The 21,830-nt window shown below is 50.8% G+C and overlaps 5 protein-coding genes across 5 annotated transcripts; all 5 read left to right on the top strand.

Moving 5' to 3' along the window:
* Positions 1-2,196: 2,196 nt before the first annotated feature.
* On the top strand, positions 2,197-3,510 carry PMZ80_005397 (uncharacterized protein; the record flags this gene model as incomplete). Its single annotated transcript, XM_064873817.1, has 1 exon — positions 2,197-3,510. One exon carries the CDS (start codon positions 2,197-2,199, stop codon positions 3,508-3,510), a length of 1,314 nt encoding a protein of 437 aa, XP_064730921.1.
* A 6,822-nt stretch (positions 3,511-10,332) lies between these two features.
* PMZ80_005396 (uncharacterized protein) lies at positions 10,333-11,761 on the top strand (the record flags this gene model as incomplete). Its single annotated transcript, XM_064873816.1, has 2 exons — positions 10,333-10,339; positions 10,491-11,761. 2 exons carry the CDS (start codon positions 10,333-10,335, stop codon positions 11,759-11,761), a joined length of 1,278 nt encoding a protein of 425 aa, XP_064730920.1.
* A 724-nt stretch (positions 11,762-12,485) lies between these two features.
* On the top strand, positions 12,486-13,694 carry cpr6 (Peptidyl-prolyl cis-trans isomerase D; the record flags this gene model as incomplete). The annotated part of the gene is made up of 3 exons (XM_064873815.1): positions 12,486-12,492; positions 12,543-12,610; positions 12,660-13,694. 3 exons carry the CDS (start codon positions 12,486-12,488, stop codon positions 13,692-13,694), a joined length of 1,110 nt encoding a protein of 369 aa, XP_064730919.1.
* A 1,420-nt stretch (positions 13,695-15,114) lies between these two features.
* Positions 15,115-16,706, top strand: PMZ80_005394 (uncharacterized protein; the record flags this gene model as incomplete). The annotated part of the gene is made up of 3 exons (XM_064873814.1): positions 15,115-15,565; positions 15,673-15,858; positions 15,904-16,706. 3 exons carry the CDS (start codon positions 15,115-15,117, stop codon positions 16,704-16,706), a joined length of 1,440 nt encoding a protein of 479 aa, XP_064730918.1.
* A 3,264-nt stretch (positions 16,707-19,970) lies between these two features.
* PMZ80_005393 (uncharacterized protein) lies at positions 19,971-20,943 on the top strand (the record flags this gene model as incomplete). Its single annotated transcript, XM_064873813.1, has 2 exons — positions 19,971-19,976; positions 20,230-20,943. 2 exons carry the CDS (start codon positions 19,971-19,973, stop codon positions 20,941-20,943), a joined length of 720 nt encoding a protein of 239 aa, XP_064730917.1.
* Positions 20,944-21,830: the final 887 nt, after the last annotated feature.

Genomic DNA, 21,830 nt, shown 5'->3' with positions numbered 1-21,830 from the left:
CATGAGACAAGCTTGAAAGTCAAAACCTATGGTGGGTTTACCTCAGGCAGTGTGTATGTCTCCTCAACTTCGTTTAGAGTGAAGACCAACCCTCAGTAGGCCCAGGTCGGTCAAGTATACGCTTTCGAGAGCTCTGTTGACGTCGTGGTCAACGATGAGATTGTCCACGGTCAGCGATTTCTTAATCTCGAAGGACACCCAGTCCATTTGCGAATTCCTTGTTTGAGAAAATTGAAGGGCTGCGCAGCTACCCCAGATTCCATCTTGTGGCGCTGTCCTTCCGCCACCGCACTGCGTCAAGCACGGAACTTGTAACGCCGACGCCGACTAATCCTACCGGTATCGATATCTCAATTCTCCCCTCCACCAACATCCAGTTTTTTGGTTTTCAACACAAGACATAGCCAAGCGCTCTTGGACCACGATTGCGCAAGCTTGAGGCGTACTGAAAACCTGCTGTCTTACTGCCGTCTGGACGGGCAATGCACCGGTATAACGAGAATGAAGCCCTGAGCAGCTTGAGGTCACAGCAAGACAAATGACGGCATTGTTACAGTAGTATGCGTCTCGCTGTCGCTAGCCGAGGTGAACGCATCGATAGATAGGTGCGACCGCACGCAAAGGACCCATCATCGCGCGCATCATTTGCACTTCTTTTGCTACGAGTAGAGTACGGTAGATCTTGTGCTGGTACCGTTAGCCGTCGCCGAGTGGATCACATCTCAAACAAGCCTTTTCATATTGCGACGCAGTCGGTGTATCGGCGGTCTGCTCACCGACACTTGGCAGGTCAAATCTTAGCACATGATCTGCAGTGGCCAATGAAGGCTTGTTACTGCCTTGAGTACTTGGCCAAAATCTGAAGCGCAGCCGTCTGCTCTCGGAACCGTGAAGACCTTGCCTCACGCCAAGCGACCACGTTGTCGACGAATCTCTGGGTATGACCTCATTTGTCTGCTGCGATCGGGAGAGCCAATAGGAATGCTTTGTTGGCCTTTACCGGTACCAGCCAACACGCTTACCATCAGCAGACTGTACGGTGTGCAGAACAGCGCGTATGTGACACACTGCGGCTTGTGGACCACGACAAAGGCTGAGATAGCTGACGAGACATCTGACCTGTCAGGTGTGAGCCGTAGCCGTCATAGAGATATGGCAGATTCTCAGCCTACTTGAATGATATGATAGCTTACGCTTCTTGGGGCTACGAGTCAGACACGCGTGATAGTACGGAATATCACAGCAGATCATGGTCAAAGATTGCGCAGAGCCAAGACATTCGAGACGTGAGGTCGGTGGTACGAGCCCGTTGCGTGTAAACCACGCCGCTGAACAAAGGGCAGAAATATTGGCGTTTCGGCTGGAGTACGAGTCACCAACAAGAAACCGAGAAGCTGGTCAGATGAGGAAGCGCCAGATGACGCGGACTGCCACGGGGTCGGTCAGATTTTGAAGCAGCTCGTGATGGCTCGTTAGAAGATGCCGTGATCAAGCCTCATCAAACCCCTGCCGGCTCTGAGACCCACTAAATTCGCGGCGCCGTCTCCATCAGTCGCCTAGACCCGCTCACTCTGGCGTGGACAGACAAGGAAGGCTTCCTTCTGCCACGATCCAGGATGGTGCAGGGCGCTTGCAAAGCAACGCCTGCGTCGCCCAGAAAGGCTCTCAAACCTAGTGGAACACGGAACAAGCGACTCTGCAGACGCCGTGGGACCTACACAACCTAAACTCCAGCTGGCATCCTCCAGCGTTGTGCTCAAGTGCATCCCCTGTCAGCTGCCCTGGTTTCAGTAAAAAGAATTGCTCAGCAGCCAGACAAATCATTCTTGTAGATGCCTTTGCTTTCTTGCCACAGAGCATTAGAGAATCCCTTTGCCTTGCTTACCAGTCATAGCAGTATTACTCTTATTACGACAACCTGACACGTACCTTTTGTGGCAGACCCTCGCACTCGGTCGTTCGGTGGATCGACACATCCGCACCACTCGGGCCACAAGCCACCCAGCAACAGTACACATAAACTACCAGTATTCCACGTCTGGTCTACCCATCCTCTTTGTACATTTGCCGAACAAACAAAGCAACTCAAATTTATTCATCGATAAGTCCAACAAAGACTACGACGATCAATCTGCGAACAACGACACCTTAGCAGCTGATCATATTCAATTCCGCTTGCAGTCGCTGGCCGCAACAATGTCACGCACCAACAATGGCCTACCAAGGCCCACAGGTCACTCAATGCAGGATGCTTTACAAATGAAACTGAGCCTGCTGTCGCCGTTAGACGTCCACAGCTCACTACGCAGACACAAAAGAGAGCCATCGGATCCGAGTCCATTGACCGCAGGTACAGACTATTCAGACGCCTCCAGAGGCTCAAGAACATCCATGGACTCATACAGAACAGATGAGACGGCCCTAACGCCTACACCGTTCCGGTCGAGAGCCAGCACAACAACAGATCTATGGGAACCCGATCAACAGATAATAGCGCCCAACTATGTGCCTTGCAAGCCACCGATACGAGTGGTCCTGGGAACAGCCTCGGTCGGATCCAAAAAGTCACCTTTAGCTAAGATCACCACGGTAGAGTCAGTCGCCAAGTTTACGTCGCAATTTCGGGCGAGAGGATACAATGATATTGACACTGCAAGAGCGTATCCTGTTGGACGAGGGGGCACATGCGAGCAGTTACTGGGCGAAAAAGAGCTTAAGCTACAGACATGGGCAAACATCTCCACGAAGGTTTCGAGTTTCATGCCTGGCAGTCATCGTACGAAGAACATCAACCAAAGTATCGAGAAGTCTCTGGAAGCTTTAGGAGCCGAGGATGGTGTAGACATCATGTATTTGCATGCACCAGACAGAGCAACACCATTTTCGGAGACATGTGAGGCTATGCACGAGGCATGGCTGGAGGGAAAGTTTCAGCGGTTCGGTCTTTCCAATTACACAGTGGAGCAAGTCGAGGAGGTCGTCAGGGTCTGCGAAGAATGCGGTTACAACCCACCAACAGTCTATCAGGGCCAATACAACCCAATCTGCCGTGGCGCCGAAGAGAGACTTTTCGAAGTCCTTCGCGAACACAATATCGCTTTCTACGCGTACAGTCCATCAGCATGTGGTTTCTTCTCCAACAAGGTTACCCGAGCCTCGGCCAAGGATCAAGACAGCAGATGGAACATTGCATCACCGCTTGGTGCCAAATATGCAGGAGATTATTTCCACGACCCTCTATTCAACGCAGCAGAGACAGTACGTATGCAAGCACGAAAGTATGGTATCTCTGGTCATGCTGCTGCTCTTCGATGGACAACATGGCACTCTATGCTCGACGCAGCATGTGGAGATGCTGTGATCATTGGTGCTTCCAAGATTGAGCAGCTAGAGGAGAACCTCGATATTCTGGAGCAAGGCCCGCTCCCAGAAAGCCTTGTTCAGATCATGGACAAGATGTGGGACGATGTCAAGCAAACCGAGAAGGGGCCTCGATTCTCCTTCGTGTAAAGTTTGCATCATGGCCAGCTTACCAAGCAGTACACAACGATACACACGCACTAAAACACAATACAACTATCTCTTATGTTCAGCAGTTACTGCTCTACAGAGCATGTCGGTTATGCATGATGGGGGCTTGGAATATGGAAAAGAACATGACTTGGCATGATGCATATGGAACTTGGATTTTGGAAAAGGTCTGATGGACAGGTGTTGCATACTTTTACTTCACATGAAGAATCCCTCAAGTGCTGAGATGGATATTTTGACACACCAATTTTGATGATGGATCAGGGAGCAATGATTTGTATATGATACCCATTCATGTAAATGATTTTGATAGCTATACGTCTAATGGACTGAACAACTTCGCTTGAGAAGCGCAATAAACGGATCACTGATCACACACTGTCGTTCATTCCGGATTCTCGTCTCTTGCATTGCGACTGGTTCAAAGTCTTGGACGATTGTGTTACCTTGCACTATAAGGTGCTTACATCCCCATACGTGTTTGCCTACGAGTACATCTGTCAACAATGGCCCCGAGGAAGCATTCGAAGTGCGTAGCTTTGCATGATTGTGCGATTGTCGTCCACCAAAACCCGCGGATGGATTGTTTCCAACGCTTACACATCTTTCAATCAAAATAACCACCAATTGTGAGTATCGCTGAACTACCACCCAAGAAGGATTCAGGCTCAATACACGATCAAGCGATATTCCGCTGCGGCGCCTCGATGTTCAGAGACGCATCGTATGGGACCAAGCATTGGCTGAAACCAGTGACCAAAGTGAAATGGCGTGCTGCAAGAACACGCGAATCCATGCTCCCATCTGCAGTGTCTGCATATGCATTGCATCTGGACACCACGCGGCCTTCGTGATGGTTGCACTACCTCAAAGTAGGTCTAGTCTCATACCGAATATGAGCAAAGTGGGCTGCATGCGAGTCAGCGATCGAATCAGAGCACCAATATCACCAGCTTTGGAATCGCTGAGAGTCATGTCTTGTTGCGGGGGATGAAACGCAAGCATAGTGTAAGGCCTCCCACCTGGGCGACGTTCCATGAGGAAGGAGAATCTACGACATCCTTTTGTAACTCTGTGTGTGCGTGCCCCTCAATCCTCCCTCTCCGATCCTCCTTATCGATAGGCTTGAGATCTGATAACATCTAAGATCCAAAGTTACATCTCCAAATAATGTGATGCACAAATGATGCAAGTCAGAAAGAAGCGGCTTCACGACTGCATCCTGTGACAGGAAACCACAGAACATGAATTGCTCGATTTCTTGCTGCATCTCATACCATCGAGATCACGACTGACGGCGAGCTGAGGAAGTGACAGCAGCCTTCAAGCCACAATTCCTGGCCTAGACCGCTCGTGTTCTGCTTTCTGGCGGTATAGCAACCGCCACAACTGTTGGCCCGAGCGCTGGATGTTGCGCATCTGGCAAGCACGGAGAATGTAATCGACACACCAGTGAAGCCGTGGTAACAGGAAGCTATTCATCCGTTGCTGCTACAGAAGCGCAGGGTTCCTAATGATTGCGCTGCAAGATTTGGAAGCTGCTCGACACTGCCTCGCCAACTATACAGTGTTTGCCGCTGCACATATGGACCTTCCAAATCTACATAACTAATGTGCTTGAAGCCAGCACAATCGATCCCGTTCTTGCCGTATGCATAGATATGTAGCTTCACTATCATTTCAGGTGTTGCTCCGAGTCCGAGATTCATGCTCATCCGCCGAAAACTCTTTCGGGCCGTCCTTGCCCGGAAGCTTTCGTGGCTGAGGCAATTCTCCCAGGATGCCGAAGTTTTGGTCCTTGGTAAGCAAAAACATTTTTGCCTCGCCGTGCCGACACAACTTTCCAAGCTCCCCTTCAGTGGCAATCTGACAAGGATCAAACTGAAGATGTACTCCATCTTGCACTTGCGAAATCCATTCTTGAAGAATTATTTGTCCGGAAGCGCTTAAAAATGGGAAGCAGGATGGGTGCAATGCTGCAAGCCACAGGGATCAACTTATCACTATCGATACGCCTATCAGCACTATCGATACGTATCGATACTTCTCATCCTATCCGTCGCTTCTGCGTTTCGAGAAAACTTTGAGAAATCCTCCAGGATCAGATCCTGCGGTTTGTACTACGAGTAGTACATCGCTTTATCTTTGACTTCTAGATGCTTACAGGTCGACCCCTTCGCTATGCAGCGCATCGACCTTGGTGGTTCGAAGGATTCAAAACAGAACTGTCCCTGCCTCAGGGACTGGGCTCGAACCAGCCTACAACAAGCACAGGATGCGGGTTCCTGCCGGATGAGACCACCCGTATCGCACGGCAGATCTTGAGACCACTCCCTTACCCTCGGCTACATCAATAATTACATCGATAGGTGCGAGGCTGGACATGTTTCGAACATCTTCAAGGTGCATCCAAGATTATCACACTTGTGAACCAATGGCAGGCTCTGATTGGCCCAGTCTTCCACGCGTCGTTCCTGGCTCCTTGGTGATCATCGTGTTTCACGTTTTTCATGGGGCTGATCGTCAGGACCCTGATCGACTGATCGTCGACTGAGGATAACGGTGAGTCGGCGACTAGAATGATATCATGCTGACAAGTACGCAGCGACGATCATGTGTAGTTTTTTTCACCCTACGCCGATCGCCACGGTGTCTCTGATAGCTGCCGGGAAGAACGCTTGGCTATGGTGATCAGGTCGGGTATCATTCTCTATGGTGACAACAGCGTCGGCTACTGAGACACCACAACGTCGACGAGCGCCACCACAGGCAGGCGGAGAGTCGGACCGACATATCATTCTTGTCGCTTGGCGCGTCACTCCCCTTGCGGTACGTACCCCAACGTTCGCTTGCGCTACCTACCGCACCTGCTGGACAAGCAATGTTGCCCTTCTAAACCTCAGACTTGGAAAGTAAAGCGGCAAACTTGTATGTTCACAAGATACTACCGTAGGGAGCAGCAAGACCCTGAAGCTGGCGGCCCCCTTCGCTCCCTTAACCATTGCGCAAAAACGTGTTTTCAAGTCATCCCAGATACGAGCATCTTCTGACTGCATCTGACCTCATTATCGACCGTTGAAGAAGATGAGATGCTGGTGACGTCCTATGGGCATGAAGCTCGAAGCAATGTTGCCCCTCTCTACGTGAGCGATTGCCAAGCCATGTTCAGGAGCATGCACCCTCGTCTGTCGAGCTGAGACCTAGTTGCCTTACAGCTGTGCCAGAACCCCGCCATGCACAGCCGGATCAATGTTGGGAGGATGCTACCAGTGTCCTTACGCAGTGTTCAAGCGGAAGCAAGGTGCGGGTTGATTGTCTTGCTTACCCATTATTGTCCACTTTCATCGCCAAACAGTACCTCGCTGCTATCATCAACGACAGCCGCCTTGACCACTCCCACGACCACGATGCTGGTCGTCACGGTTCCTGCGTACCATTCAAGGTATGTCGAACGCAGCTGTGTACGATCGTTGTGTGAGCAGAGCAGGGGCTTCGATTGACATGTCCCAATCACGCCTCAGGCACCAACGATGGGTCTAGGCCTTCATGTAATCATGGTCTCAACCCAGCTGTACGACCTCGGATCCCATCGCGATATGCTTTTGGTCTCCGGGAGTTGTGCTGGCTGTCAAGTAGAAAGTGGCTGGTGTCTAGGCCTCCATTCGACTAGGTACCATGCATGAACCTGCGACATTACCAATGAAGAGGCAGCTAGCATGAATCAGAAAGTGATGAGACGGTTTCTCCGCAGCCCCCTTCCAGACCTGCCAACGCCTAGAATCGTGTCCGGGACATAACATAGCTGGCCGTTCGATTTTGACGCTACCGGTGCCAGCACAAGTAGACCTTGACGAGCTTCAAGGCGGCAATCCTTAAGGGGAGACACAAGTGAAGCAGAGGCTGTATCCTCCCGGATCAACCGGCTAGGCCTCTGTGCGATGAACCCATGCTCACAGTGAAGTCTCGGGCAGTGTACCCATGCTGCCATGCGGTACCGTTGGCCTTGCATGAGAATCAGGCTACGGCCTGTATCGAGACGCCATCACCACTGCAGGACCCAGTCAGTCTTCGACTGTGACGCCAACATGGTCAGAATGTGGTTGACCGCAGATTGCAGGTGTGGCAGAGTGGAAAGAAGCTGTCGGAAGCCTGGTTCACTAAAGGAGAGCAACGTCCTCATGTACTGGCGTGGCTATGAACTACACATACTCGATCTGCCTGGTCACCATGTTGTGCTAGTAGTGGGTGGCGACCATGCGCAGCACTGGCGCATAACTGGTGACAATGTCATCGGAGCGATAGCGAGATGCCAGCGGTCCATGGCGAGCAACTATGCACATTGCCTTCTGAAGTTCCCAACGTACGAGTACAGCGATGGAGTAACCAGCAATCACGCGCCATGTCACGTTCATACAGCTGCAAATTGCTCGTGCCGAAAACTCGGACCGCAGCCGAATCCACAGCTCGATGCGGGAAGTTGCCTGATCAGGAAGGTGACAGCAGGTATCTGCAAGGATACTGCACAAGCCCACTGAAAGGACCACAGCATGTAAGACTCGTAGAGAGGTCTCATGCTACCTAGCGACTCACCTGACTCATGCTTGTTACGCTCTGGCATAGGCATGCAGGATTCATGATATGGAGAGTGGCGGGGGCCGAGAATAGACTGGGACATGGCGGTCTGAATTGTGGCGCTTGGCCGAGGGATACTCATCGTTGACTCGTCGACGACTTGCCGGCAGTGTGATGGGTGCACAGTAGCGCTCTGCTACGAAGGCCAGAACCCGCAGTTGTTGACAGATCACTCATCAAGTAGTGTCAAAAAAACTGACGGGGCAGCCAGGCCTCAAAATGGTTAGCCATGAGAGACATGATCGTGGAGTGGCGGTCTTGGCAGTCACCGGATAGGTTGTCCGAGTATCGGCTCGCCAGGAAGCCATCAGGCAAGAATCCTCGACACACACTGGCAGGTAAGAAATCCGTCTCTGGTGGTTGCCTTAGACGTGAGGTGTGTTGCGCTTCATGGTGGACGAATTGCATGTCGTTACTGTGCTCTGTAAGACATACATGGAACCGCGTCTTGGCCTCGAAGCCATTCCAGCAGCTCGGCTTGACACAGATCTGAGCGGTATTTCGCGTCTTCGTTGATTTGAGTCTACTCTACCCGAAAGCGCATAAACGAGTCCGACACGCGTAGCAAGATGTGCACAAATGATACATCCTGTTCGACCTTGTACCTGACCATCACTGGATGAGCGCACGTGTGCGCCAGTTTTTGTCTCCAAGCTACTGCAATTTCCGGAGCGAAGCGCGGATCAGCAGTGTACGCCGTACCCACCACTGCGGTTCTGAACCACGTGGTGCTATGCGCCATACTTCGTATGGACGATCTTCTCCAGAAATCAGCAATCGCAAGACCACCCACACGCCAATTCTCCGCGTCGTACATCCCGAAGCAGAAGCTGTACACCGTATGCATGGGCTTTCTCTGGCTCGGACGGTGTGCTCACGAGACTCTTGGCTAGCCGGATTTGATCCATCGGGCGTTAGGAATGTTCGTCTGTACGCAAGCCAAGTTTCAATTGCTTGTTGACCTGAAGTCTAGACACAATCTGTCAACTGTCAGGCGAGCTCTAGTATTTGCGATCAATAGCGTCGGGTAGAGGTCATGCGGGCTGTGCTGTTGGCGAGCTGTACTTTTGCCTTATTTGAGTTTAACATTCGCTGGATTCGGATAAGGTTGATCTGAAGAGCTGATCTCTACCACAAATGGAATTTGGTCCGTAGTCACCGGGGTGCCAAGAACCAATCACCACCCCCGTACCGGCCGCATCCGTGCATAGCTTTGAAGGTCTGGCGAGACTCATGCATAGCTTCGTGCTCGGATAGTCGTCAATTCTGCGCTTCGCCCAGCCTTCATCTTCTCAGCCTGTCTCGCGTCTGCCGAACAGATCACGGGAAAAGCGGCTTCGTATGGCTCGTATAGATTTGGCACTTGAGTATAGCCTCACAAGCTATACATGCGTGCAGGCAAGCACGATGCAGCGCTATAATAGCTTCCAGTTCGCGAAAAGTTGTCAGTATCGATCGGTGGAGGTACTTCCGCTGTCGCGCTACACAGTCCGCCAGGAGTGATCTCGAAAGTCGAAGGTTGTTGTCATCCTGTTTTTGGGCTGAACGTACGAGGCACCATAAGTGGCCACAGCATACGATGATCTCGTAGGTTCGTGATGGGTACCGGCAAGGTTTGGCTTGATGAGCTTCTAGCGACCAATGGCCTGCGTTTCGTGCTTTCGAAGCATACCTAGGTAGGAGTACGCTCGCTAGTCAAGCGCGGACACTCAATTTTGTGGATGGTTGGGAGGGCGTTTCATGGCTCTATTGCGAGGCTCGCCTCGTGACATGCGATCCTTATGTCTTGTCACAACCTCTGTGCCTGAGCGAGAACCTTCAAGAACACTCTGTTGAGCGCCTCATATCACTTGAGACTAAGGTGGCGCAAGCAGCTCAAAGACGCAATTTACTATGGCGAACTGCAGGCACCAGCGGGCTGTGGACGAGCGCTCCGCCGTGTCCGCCCACAATTTTAATGTAGCGGTCCAACTGCCGGAATCTGTCTTCGAGGCGGTCAATTCAGGACCCGGGTCGGAGCAGCTCTTCCCACCTGCAGGTTCAAGCTAAGTCAGACAAATTTTCCTCGTTGCGGAGGCCATACGCGATTCGAGCCATGATTCCTGATCGTCCGATCTGGCTTGCGTTCATAAGAATCTCGATCTTGTTCCTCCGTTCTATAACACCATTATGTGTGGTACATTGCATTTTGTATCTGATCGGGCTCGCACCGGTGATTAAAGCTCATGGTGCTGCCATCCCTTTCCACCTCGTCACTATCCCAGAGACACTGTTCTATCTCCTTGTGTATCTTCCCAAACGCCATGCTTTCCAACGACCATCTGCAGAAGGCACTGGCCTATCACGAAAGGAGCGACGAGAGCTGTTCGATAGGTGCTGGAAGTCTGTGCCTGATATAGGACACTTCCTGAAAACTTGGTTCAGAGGAGCCCCGTTATACGCCATCAAAAAGGAGAACTTCAAGGAGATGCTCGCATGGGCTTTCCTGAACAAGTCTTCCAGGTACGAAGAGTATGACGAAGAGCTCGATGAGTATGTTGCAGCAACGGAAAAGCTACTGGAGAAGCCGTTCGAAGAAGGCCGCGGACCCTGTCAGCCGCTCAGACCATCAGTCGACCCTATCAACATTCAGCACCGTCCACTGTCCTACTACGTATGTGGTATTGGCCTTCTGGATACGGTCCTGTTTTTCAGGATGTGGCGTCTAGGCTTCCAACATTACGCCCTCAACCGATGGTGGCAGTCCTTCCCATACCGTCCACTTTCTGGGCTTGCTAAGCATCGCTCCCCAGCTCGCGATTTGAGCTACTGGTATAGGCCTCACACCTCCAAGAGCCGACTGCCCGTTCTTTTTGTGCATGGCATTGGTGTCGGCCTCGTCTCGTACACAGATTTCCTCTCAGATCTGATTGATAAAGATACAGGCACAGCAGACAACCAAGTCGGTATTCTAGCTATTGAGATCATGGCAATCAGCTTCCGGGTGACCTCCCCAGCATTACACTCGCAAGAGATGGCACGCCAGGTACACCAGATTCTGCAACTCCACGGATGGGACAAGCGGAAATTCGTGCTCTCAGGAAATTCTTATGGCACCATCATCGCTACACATCTTATCCGATCTCCTGATATCGCACCAAGCATTGCTTCGATGGTGCTGATTGATCCAGTGAATCTATGGATTCATATGGGCGATGTAGCATTCAATTTCACTGTCAAGAAACCGGTGTCCGCCAGCGAACACGAACTACACTTCTTTGCATGCACAGACATCGGATCTGCGCATACGGTTACGCGAAGATTTGTGTGGACGGAGAATGTGCTTTGGAAGGATGAGTTGAAGGAGAGGAAAGCGGGAATAATTGTGAGCGGACGTGATATCATTCTTGACGGTCCGAGATTGAAGGACTATCTGCTCAACGATGAACCCGAAATCGAAAGGAGTGGCATCAATGCTGTGCAGGGGGCAGAGTTGGTCCGGGCGGGTGCCATGGAGCTCCTCTGGTTTAGGAACCTCAACCATGCTGAAGTGTTTGAGTGCAAGAAAGAGCGAAGGCTATTGACTGAGATGGTGTGGAGGTATTGCTGCGAAAGGTAACAACTCTAGCCCTTCTAACTCAAACCACTGTTCGAAACCAGTCGACTGTGACTGGACAGCTTTCAAGCAAGCGTTGCACACCCATCGAAGCCTTGCACCGACGGCACCCAGGTCTTTGGTGCGGCTCAAAGATATAAGTCCCAGATGCAGTTAACGGACACAGCAACAGTCTGGGTGAAATGGTCAATCTTCTTCATGTAAGGTCCTCTGACTCTCGCTATTCCAGACGTCCTGAGCACCGTCGTGCTTGCCATGGAGGTTTTGAGGGTGCCGAGTCTCTGGAGATTAGCACCCGACCCCGGGCCACCGTCACCAGTGATTTGCAGGGGTTGTGTGAATACGTTCCTCGGTGATGTCTATCAGTTGCATTGAGAGGGTGTAATTGTCTTGCTTGAGCATAAGAACAGGGGCGAAAATTGCAAAGGTACAGCGCCGGAGCCTCCCGGTCACGTGCTGAGCTCAACCTCCGACCACCGAGAAACCTTCACCGCCCGCTGCAGGAACGCCCCGCATCGTCATCGCTAATTGGAGACGCGTCCACACAATTCGCGTGTCAGTAGAAGCTTCGAGATAATTTGTGCCTAGCAATAGTAAACAAACTGCGTCTCGAGCAAACAGTGTAGGATAATCAATTTCAAGCTCGTCTCAGATCTTCAACCAACACAATCATCTCTCCTCACTCCACTGACTTCTGACTGATAATCGCACCAAGGGTCCACTCAAGATGGCTAGTATGAGCATGAAACCCTTTGCTTCTTGGGATATGCGCTGACATGAACAGGTCGACCCAGAGTCTACTTTGACATCAAGATCGGCGAGACAAATAAGGGCAGAATCGTCTTCGAGCTGGTAGGAAGAATACGAAGAGTCGTACGGGGACATGCTGACAACAAGACAGTATAACGATGTCGTCCCAAAGACAGCAGAGAACTTCCGAGCACTATGTACAGGCGAGAAGGGAATGGGAAAGTTCGGCAAGCCACTGAGCTACAAGAACTCGATCTTCCACAGAGTCATCAAATCTTTCATGATACAGGGTGGTGACTTCACAGCTTTCAACGGAACAGGAGGAGAATCAATATATGGAGAGAAATTCGACGATGAGAACTTCGAGATAAAGCACGAAAAGCCATTCCTGCTGTCTATGGCCAACTCAGGGCCAGGTACAAATGGCTCGCAGTTTTTCGTCACCACAGTTCCAACTCCTCACCTGGACGGCAAGCATGTGGTATTCGGTGAAGTGCTGAACGGGAAGAACATTGTTCGGGAGATTGAGAACATGAATACACAGTCGGACAAGCCGAACGAGGATGTGCTGGTAGCTGATTGTGGTCAGCTTGAAGGTAGTGACTTCGAGAACGCAACACAGAAGGCTCCAGATGCGACAGGCGACCCATACGAGGACTTCCCAGATGATCAAGGTTCGGACTTGAAGGGCGAAGACTACTTCAAGATTGCATCAGAACTCAAGGACTTTGGCAACAAGGCCTTCAAGGCTAACAACATCGAGACCGGCATCGAGAAGTACCAGAAAGGTCTGCGGTATCTGAACGAATATTCTACAACCACCACCAGCGACTCCGACACACTCAGAGACCAAGTCGATGCTCTGCGGTTCACCTTGAACAACAATTCTGCCATGCTTGCCAACAAAGCCAAGCGATACCAAGAAGCTCAGAGATGGGCGACAGCAGCCATCGACGGCTCCAACAAGAACGCTAAAGACACCGATATGGCAAAGGCATATTTCAGAAGAGCACAAGCAAGAGTCGGTCGGAAGGATCTCGAGGATGCTGTCAAGGACTATGAGGAAGCTGCCAAGCTTGCACCACAGGATGCTGCTATCAAGAACGAGTTAGCCAAGACCAAGGCTGCTGTTAAGGAAAGCGAGAAGAAGGAGAAGGCTGCATTCAGCAAGTTCTTCAGCAGCTAGATGAGTTTCGCATGCGGCCCAGCTAGAGATGGACAGATTTACGCATTACGAGGTATGGACGATTGATGAGACATGATTCCAAAAGCAGATAGAGAGAAGCGACTGCCACATGCAAGCGAAGCGACTTGGTGCAATTCAACTTTTTCCAGATACCCGGGTTGGCTCTCATCTACCTTGACACATTGTTTTTCTTGCTCCTCAAGCTGGCGGTGCACTGAGGAACGAGTCGATATCTGTAATAGTCATTGAGCAAGCAAGAACTCTGCAAGTGGTCAAGTCTTTCCCAGCGTCCAAAAGCGCGTCACATTGGTTGGAACTAAGCTGGACTGTCCTACACATTGTGCTGGGTGAGCCAGACTAGTCTTGATCATCTGTCGCTTGCTGGCACCCTAAGGGTTAGGGTTAGCAGAAATTCTCGCTCAACCTTCCCTCTCAAAAGTCTTCTGTTATCAGTCACGCGTTTGTCTCCCTTTCTTCTGACCTCTTTTCTGATATTTGACGGCCTACCTATATGCTGCCCCATTGACCGCTCTTGTCTCGATCACGGTCTGTGCCTGCTTGATACCGTCCGGGACTAATTATTCCACGAGGACAGGAATCATCATACAAGCTGTCGGGATCTGACAAAGCAGGCTCCCTTACTCAATGGCATTCCTCACTCCACGATCTGGGCAGATATCGCCTAGCACTCGCTTGGTGGAGATCACCTATTCAACTATCTGACTGCAGTGAGCCCTTCAATATGGTCCCATCAACACTGTTCGCTGGGTGCAAGTGCCACGCATGCATTATACCTCAAAGGTTGCGACATTATGCGTAACGAGATACGCGACAGATTCTGGTAAATGATGTAGGAGAGCCCCATGATAGCAGTGGCATTCAGCGCAACAGCGCTCGACTCGATACAACTTTCCGGATGGCAAAATGCCCCTCTCGACCTCAGTGCATAAGGGATCTTGAGTCCCTTACATGGACACAAAGGTCTCTGCAGGTATCGATGATATACACTACACGGCGTGCACCAACATTTCGTCCTCCGCTACGTTGGAGACCTAGCACTATGACGGAACTCGTAATGACAACTCTTCTACCGCCTTCCCTCGATCTAGCCGGATATGGATACGTGCGAGCTCCCATCAGATAACGATAATACAAATGCAAGGCCTATCAGATCAAGAGACACGACCCTCATGAACACATGAACGCACAATGCCACCTGTCTGTGCACTATATACTTCGTAACGATCGTTTTCGGTCTTCCTGGTCAGAAGTAAGATTAACACCTCGTTGACTGACAGAAGGAGAGTATGTGCTTCTGTTCGCCTTGACGAGCAGGCAGATCACAGTCCGTGGAGCGACTGAAGTGCACAGCATTCCGCAGCCTTACCGGCGTACCCCATACTTACAACAATAGTTCAGCATGGCTGTCTCGCGATTGGACTGGGCGACGCTACCGAACGAGCTTCGCTCTCAAATACTGGTCGACACGCGCAGTCACTTCAAACACACTGGATGCGTCTCAGATCACAAATACTACACGCTCTCCGAGCTTTCCCGGGAGTTCTACGACTTGATCGTCCAACAGCTCACTACAGAAAGTGGCTACATCAGGGTCAGGATACGCATCGATGAGTTTGAAGGTATGGATAGGAAACTCAGATACCAATTACAGGACAAAACAGCTGACTCAGGCACAGGTCTTATCACACTTAGCACCATCAAGGAAGAAGTTTCCAGCCTTCTTGAGTCCAGAATCCCTCCCAGCGTGGCATCACAAATCCCGAACCATGATCTCTACATTAGTCTGGATTCCTCGCCCGAGGCTCGTCAACGAGGGCACAACGAGATCTTTTCGCTGAGGTCGAGGAATGGTTGTTTCCCTTCGACCAGCGTGTCTTTTGTGGTCTGGCTGTCTTGATCAAGCTCTGCGACCAGGAACTTGTCTTCCTCAGAGACTCCCGACTGACGCCCAGAATAGTTGGAAAGCTTAGCGATTTTCGATCTGCGCTGCTCCCACTAGTAATATTCCTTCGAGACATCGAGAAACCGGAGAACCTCGAACTGAACAGTCAATACCACGAGGATTTGGTGCAGCAGACCTGGGAGTCTGGTTTGATGTCTGCGGATGATCGGTCTTGTTGGCTCGCAGTAATACTAGCATATGGTAAGCTGGAATCTCGGACCAGGGACATTTCACTAACCTTCACAGTCAACAGTATGTACAAAATATCGCTTGGTGACGGCGAGGCAGCATACAAAGCAGCCATAACGACCTTATCCTTGTGCAGTCCTGTCGGGAATGCTGCATACCAGTCTCTGCAACAACATCACACCAGTCCTCAGGGCTCCACGCGAAACGAGGCACCCTTTCTGTTGGCCAAATTACATCTGCTGGTTCTTCGTAAGGGAAACGAAGCAGCCAAAAATAGAAGACGTTGGGGCACGACGTTCGAAGAGCTTACAGATATATTGGAAGAGCTTTTCGAAAGAGCAAATGGAGCCTTATTGAGCTTTGTCGCCCTCAACGGTCAAGATGCGTACGACGTCTACACTGAGGTCGGCAAGATGTTCTACCACATGTCGCGAATTCGACTCGAGATCGAAGAAACAACTGACCCTGTGCCTGACCTCCAACAATCATGTCTCTGGTTTCACGCAGCAAAATCGATCCGAAATGGTACCGAGGGTGATGCGCAGCGCCTGTTCAACGAAGCAAAGGCCGAGCTTAAACAAGAACTGAGGAATGAGGGCTTAAGCACAAAGAGATTGAAGATCACGCCGAAATACGCTACTATGACTGTCGACAACAAGCAGAAAGAGCGTTACCCAAAGATAATGCAAGAGTGCTGGAAGGAAGAGCATCCTCACATCAGTCTCGGACGAATCCGCGACTATCGACACCACACTGCGCCCCAAGGTCCTGATTTTCCTGATCCAGAAACTTTCATGTCGCAATGGAGTACGGTCCCTGGTCAAGAGCAGCTGGTGGACGATATGGACTGGCAGTCGTGAACATGATACACTACCTCCTCTGGTTTCGCCCTGCCTGCAAGAAATCTTTAGAAATCCGCGAAGTGTCTGGTTCCCGAACAGACCATTAAGAGTACCTACGATATCAAAATGAGACCGTCATAACGAGTACAACAATTGTCGTATTACCCACACCAGAAGAGATGGAAAGGCAAGCTGAGGTCAACATCAATGGTCAAGACGAATCGAAGGTGATTAGGATCCAAAGTTGATGTGCGAACTATTACGTTCAAATTCTCAACGATGCCAACACACGTCAAGCACACCCATATTCAAGCGAAAGCGAAAGAGATTGCGCAGTGGGTTGATAGTTGTCAACACTAGTCTCGCCAATTCGAGAGTAGACTCCTGGTCGTCCAGCATCCAAAAGTGTGCAATGCAGTGCTTGGTGCTCCTCTACATCGAATATGAGGTTTGAATAAGCTCTGTTGCTATCACGGCTCCAAAAGCTCGGACTCAACGCACGGAGGGATTGAGAAGGAAAGCATGCACATGCCACAAAGCAGTCGGTGCACAATGCTTGTTGCAACGAACATACTACGTCTGCGCAGGATGTCTTCCAATTTGCAAGTTCCTCATGCTGTTCTCGTTGTAATCTGTCTATTTGACATCGCCGCTTGCTTACTGATCAGCTCACCACTGCTACGTATGCCTTGTCTCATGGCCACGTGATCTCCCTCGGATCAGGCCATGCATTATTATACGCTTATAGCTTATCCGGCCCACCGTACAGCACGTCGACGCGTTTGATCGTGATGCCATGTATTCTGCTTCACATTCATCGTTTGCTCATCACTAGCTAGATCCATGTATTATCAAATCTAGGTCTCTCCTTGTATACCTTTACCTTGAGCATACCACCTCAAACGCTGTTGGTACAAGATGACCCAAAATGCGTCCTCCACGAGCACGTGTCACAGGCTTCCGCGAGTACAGAGCTGCAGCTTGCTTCAGTCGACTCGTTATGAGGCGACAGCTATGTAGCAGTCCGACGAAGCCTGCTTGAAGGATTAGATCTCGAAGACTCGTCTCAAAAGCAGTCATGTCTGCCCAATCAGATCTGGTTCAGCGGGCGAAGAGCTTTGCCTGCTTTCACTCCGCTTTCTGAAAGGACTCCCACCTTCTCACTCCCTCTATCCGACCCTCTTGTGGGGCTCGGGACGCACATTCGGCGGGCTGATAGCGATAGCAAATTCTTCTATTGCTTGGCATTATGTCTCGAAAGTGCACGCACAGCTGCTTCGAGGCTGGAAAATTCGGTATTGAATATCATCTCGAGTCAACTGCTCACGGCCTACCAGCGATAAAGCTTTGGACGAACAACTGCTCAACGCAAGATCACCCTCTGCAAGCAGATCCTAGTCTAGGATATGGCAGACAGCAACCTCGACTCCGGTGGGGCCACCACACAGGCTCGAGGGTACCCCAACGAGATCCTGCTTAATACATTTTCTTCGGCTCTTGCGGGCTTGAGCAACCGGGGCGATAACTGTTTATCGCTGTCAGAAGTCACGAAGCTGATCGCCGGCTTCTCTTCCATTGGTGGTCTACTACCGCTTGAGATTCGGCGAAGAGTCGACATCATGTCGCTGACAATCAACTACTCAAGTAAGTGGAACGATGCCATATTCTAGCCTGTTCATTCCGCCGCTATCCCGATATCAACGAAGCATAGAAGATTGTCTTGCTAATCTTGTCATTTGGAACGTCCAGGTGCAGATCCTCCACTCAGACTCGACCCGGTATTCGACACTTTGGTTCGGAACAATCTTGTCGCACCTACTCAGCGCTACTTGTTCGGTCCACCCACCTTGTCCATCACTGCAGATCGATGTTATCCTCTCACCAGTCCGCAGCTCGATGGGACACTTCATTATGAATTTCTTTTCGATCATCACAAGATGAATGCGATGGCTGGCGCCATGGCACAGCTGCGATCGCAGTTGCGGAATGTGAGAATAAGATACAACGATGTAGTGGCTACAATGCCTCATACGAGTTACTTCGTTGCCCTGGAACAATTTCTTCGCGATCTACCAGGGACGACGGTTCAGGGTCTGCCTGACCCGGTCTACGCAGCAAACCTGTCAAGAATTTTCGCCAGCAGTACAGCAATGCCGACACAGCGTATATTCTATAACGGATCCTTGTGTAGTTACGGTAAGCCCCGAACGACCTTCGCATTGTGCTCAACGGGACGCTGACAGAAATTCTCCAGGAAGGCGTTGCCAGTCAATCCACTCAAATCATGGGGTCGCTGATATTGTCTACCATGAGACACTATCGATGCTCGCTGATGTGACAATGCTCTGGGCAACGGCGCCAGGTGTTCTTCCAGTGGATCTTCCCCGACGACGGATGCTTCTACTGCTCAAGTGCACCTTAGCCTCATTCGCAATGGATTGGAGAACCAGGTCGTGCGGTCGCAACAGCTTCACCTCGATCAACCAATTCTACGCCACATACTTCCAACTGGTTCAGCTCGGCGAATTGTCTCTTGCATATCCTGGCCTCGACGCAGCCGACAGATATTTTATGCATTGTCGATGCGCTGTCATGCATTTTCATTTCTATCGAATTCACGAAATGAACGAAACAGCCTGGGGCGCTCCCCCTCTCAGTATGCTGAAGCGTTCGTACGAGGAGATTTATTGTGCCGCTGCCATGCCAAATGACAAGGGATGGGCCTTGCGTTTGCGAGAGGCTTGCGAGGCCAAAGCAAGAGCTCGCTTGAAGGGATTCTTTCCTCCCGAAATGATAGCTTTCGAGGCCCCAACTGGCTACATGGGGTACGGACCGCATGATCGCTTCGATTCGTGGGAAGAACAACGACCAGGTTGCATGGATGGCGTGGCCGAGCTTCAGATGAGGCACAGATGACCATATTGTCAACCAGGAACCACTGCAGGTTGGTGCTCGCTACACGTGCTTGTGACGTGGTACGTAAGAATGTGCCATCAGGTCTGGTATTCAGGAGATTCAGCGTTGTTTGCGGGTGTTGTCGAAACAGCTCTTTGGCTTCTGACTTGGCAAAAGTGGCTTGGACAATGTCTCATATTGGAAACTGGTCAGCTTAGCAAGCAATCTGTTACCAACAAGGGCTGCCAAGCTAGATCGGGAGAGTAAGATTTGGGTGGAAGCAGCACGATATGGCAACAAACAGAATGTTCCTTGTGGCGTGTGCAAGCAGGTTGTCAATAGCTTTGCTTGCTACCACGTACGATGGTCACAATATCAGGCGCAATCATGCTTGTGCTTGACTTGTGCCAATCATACGACGACCTGTGGCTATATGTAACGCTTGCCGATCAATAACGGATCTCACGCTTCTAGACATCTAGCGAATACTGCAGCCAAAGAGGGAGATGGTACGAGAATTTGATCATCAATGCAGTCCGGAGTGCAAAGCAGGCTTGAAGGCCGCGGAGGACATGGAAAAGTTGCGCTTTGTCTTTCATTTTCTAGGTAGGTACTCTGGCTACTAATGCTCAAATGGTTACTAAAGACAGTTTCTCCAGAGAACAAACTTCCCGGGAATGTACCCGTTGGAACACCTGTGCCTATGCACCCGACTATCTACAATAAGATCGTGCGTATATTTGGTACGCCGGCACTTACTAACGACCCCTTACGCGGCGAGTTTATTACTGTCGATGTGTGGTGGGAGCCAGAGGGAGGTGATGATGAAGGCGCTGGGGACAAGAGTCTATACGGTCAGCCACCAGGTACTCATACGTTCTGGCTAGTCGAACCTGTCAAGGCCGACACATTCCCGAAGCTGGCGTACATACTCCATCGCCACACGCCTCAGCTGTACAACCTGAAAATCGACTACAGTGATACGGACAATAATATGATTGCAAGGGAACTGGAGAGTCTCATGCGTCCACTCTTCGTCTTCGTACGCGGTATTGGAACCCGACGAGGACACGACATCCAAGTTATAGGACCGGCAGACCAATCTCCTGCGAAGAGACGTGTGGCAGCTGAAGGTATCAGACAGTGTATGCAGAAGCATATCACAACGGCGAAGGATATAATGGAGTGGTTCGATGCCATGCTTGATCTAGGTCTGTGCTGCGCTGATACTGCAGCGTCGTCATCTCTAACAAGTCATATAGAGCTCGATGCTATGTCGTATAGTACTAGCTATGGCATCCTTATCGCCAAGATCGCCACGAAGATCATGTACCAGCGGGACTTGAATAATCCGAAATGAAAGTGACAGAGCTATCCAGAACCAGTGTTGGGTGCTGATGTATGGGATCGCGACGGTCGCACTAGAGGAATTCGCACTATTTGACGCTGCTTCAACACTCCACGTTCCAGCCGTTCCAGCCCCAGTAACTCAGCAGGACTTTGACTTCGAAGTGGATGAGTGGGCCATAATCGCAAGCAGCCTGTTCGAATGCATTGGCATGGACATGTCTTACGCCTACTTCCTACGCGGGCGCATGCGATGGATACTAGCTCAAGAACAATTTCGGCGGATCGCAACATGGCCCACCAATCTTCAGAATGATGCACTTGTCGACTTATGCCATTCACGTGTACTGCGCGTACAAGCTCTGGGACTCGATAGTCGCGCAGTTGGAGATAATGGCTCAAATCCAGCTGCGGAGATGCTCAGACTCATCACAACAAGGTCTCCGCAAGTCAATCTACGACCCTTCAGGAGTCCTTTGACATTTGTTCGAGATCCCGATAATACTTCTATCGTGTGGAGGGGAGCAGCCACGCTGCGCGACCGATGGGGTGGCGAACAGGCGGTCGTATCATTCCTGAGAGAACGTAGTCTGAGGCGCCCTACGCGCGCTATGGCAAGACTGATAGAACAGAGGAGGCAAGAAGCGCAGTCACGAACGCAGCTGCAAGAACGCCCTGAAAATACTGACGATCTGGGAGTGGTGAATGATCCGACGTCCAGCCAAGATGTCAACAAGTTTGCCTATCAATTCGAAGCAATCAAGCACTTCTCCTTGGTCAATGCAAGCCATTCTTTCTGGTAAACAAACATCCACAAGATCTGGACCAGCTATTCTCACGAAACTGTACAGTTGCCATTGCTTCCACAGCAAGCATGGACAATCGACCAAACGACAAGCA

This window comes from Knufia obscura (genome assembly GCF_036327395.1).
Source record: "Knufia obscura strain CCFEE 5817 isolate CBS 148926 chromosome Unknown scaffold_5, whole genome shotgun sequence".
Taxonomy (NCBI): Eukaryota; Fungi; Ascomycota; class Eurotiomycetes; order Chaetothyriales; family Trichomeriaceae; genus Knufia; species Knufia obscura.
The sequence above is the reverse complement of the archived record's forward strand: the minus strand, read 5'-3'. Positions and strand labels throughout refer to the sequence as shown.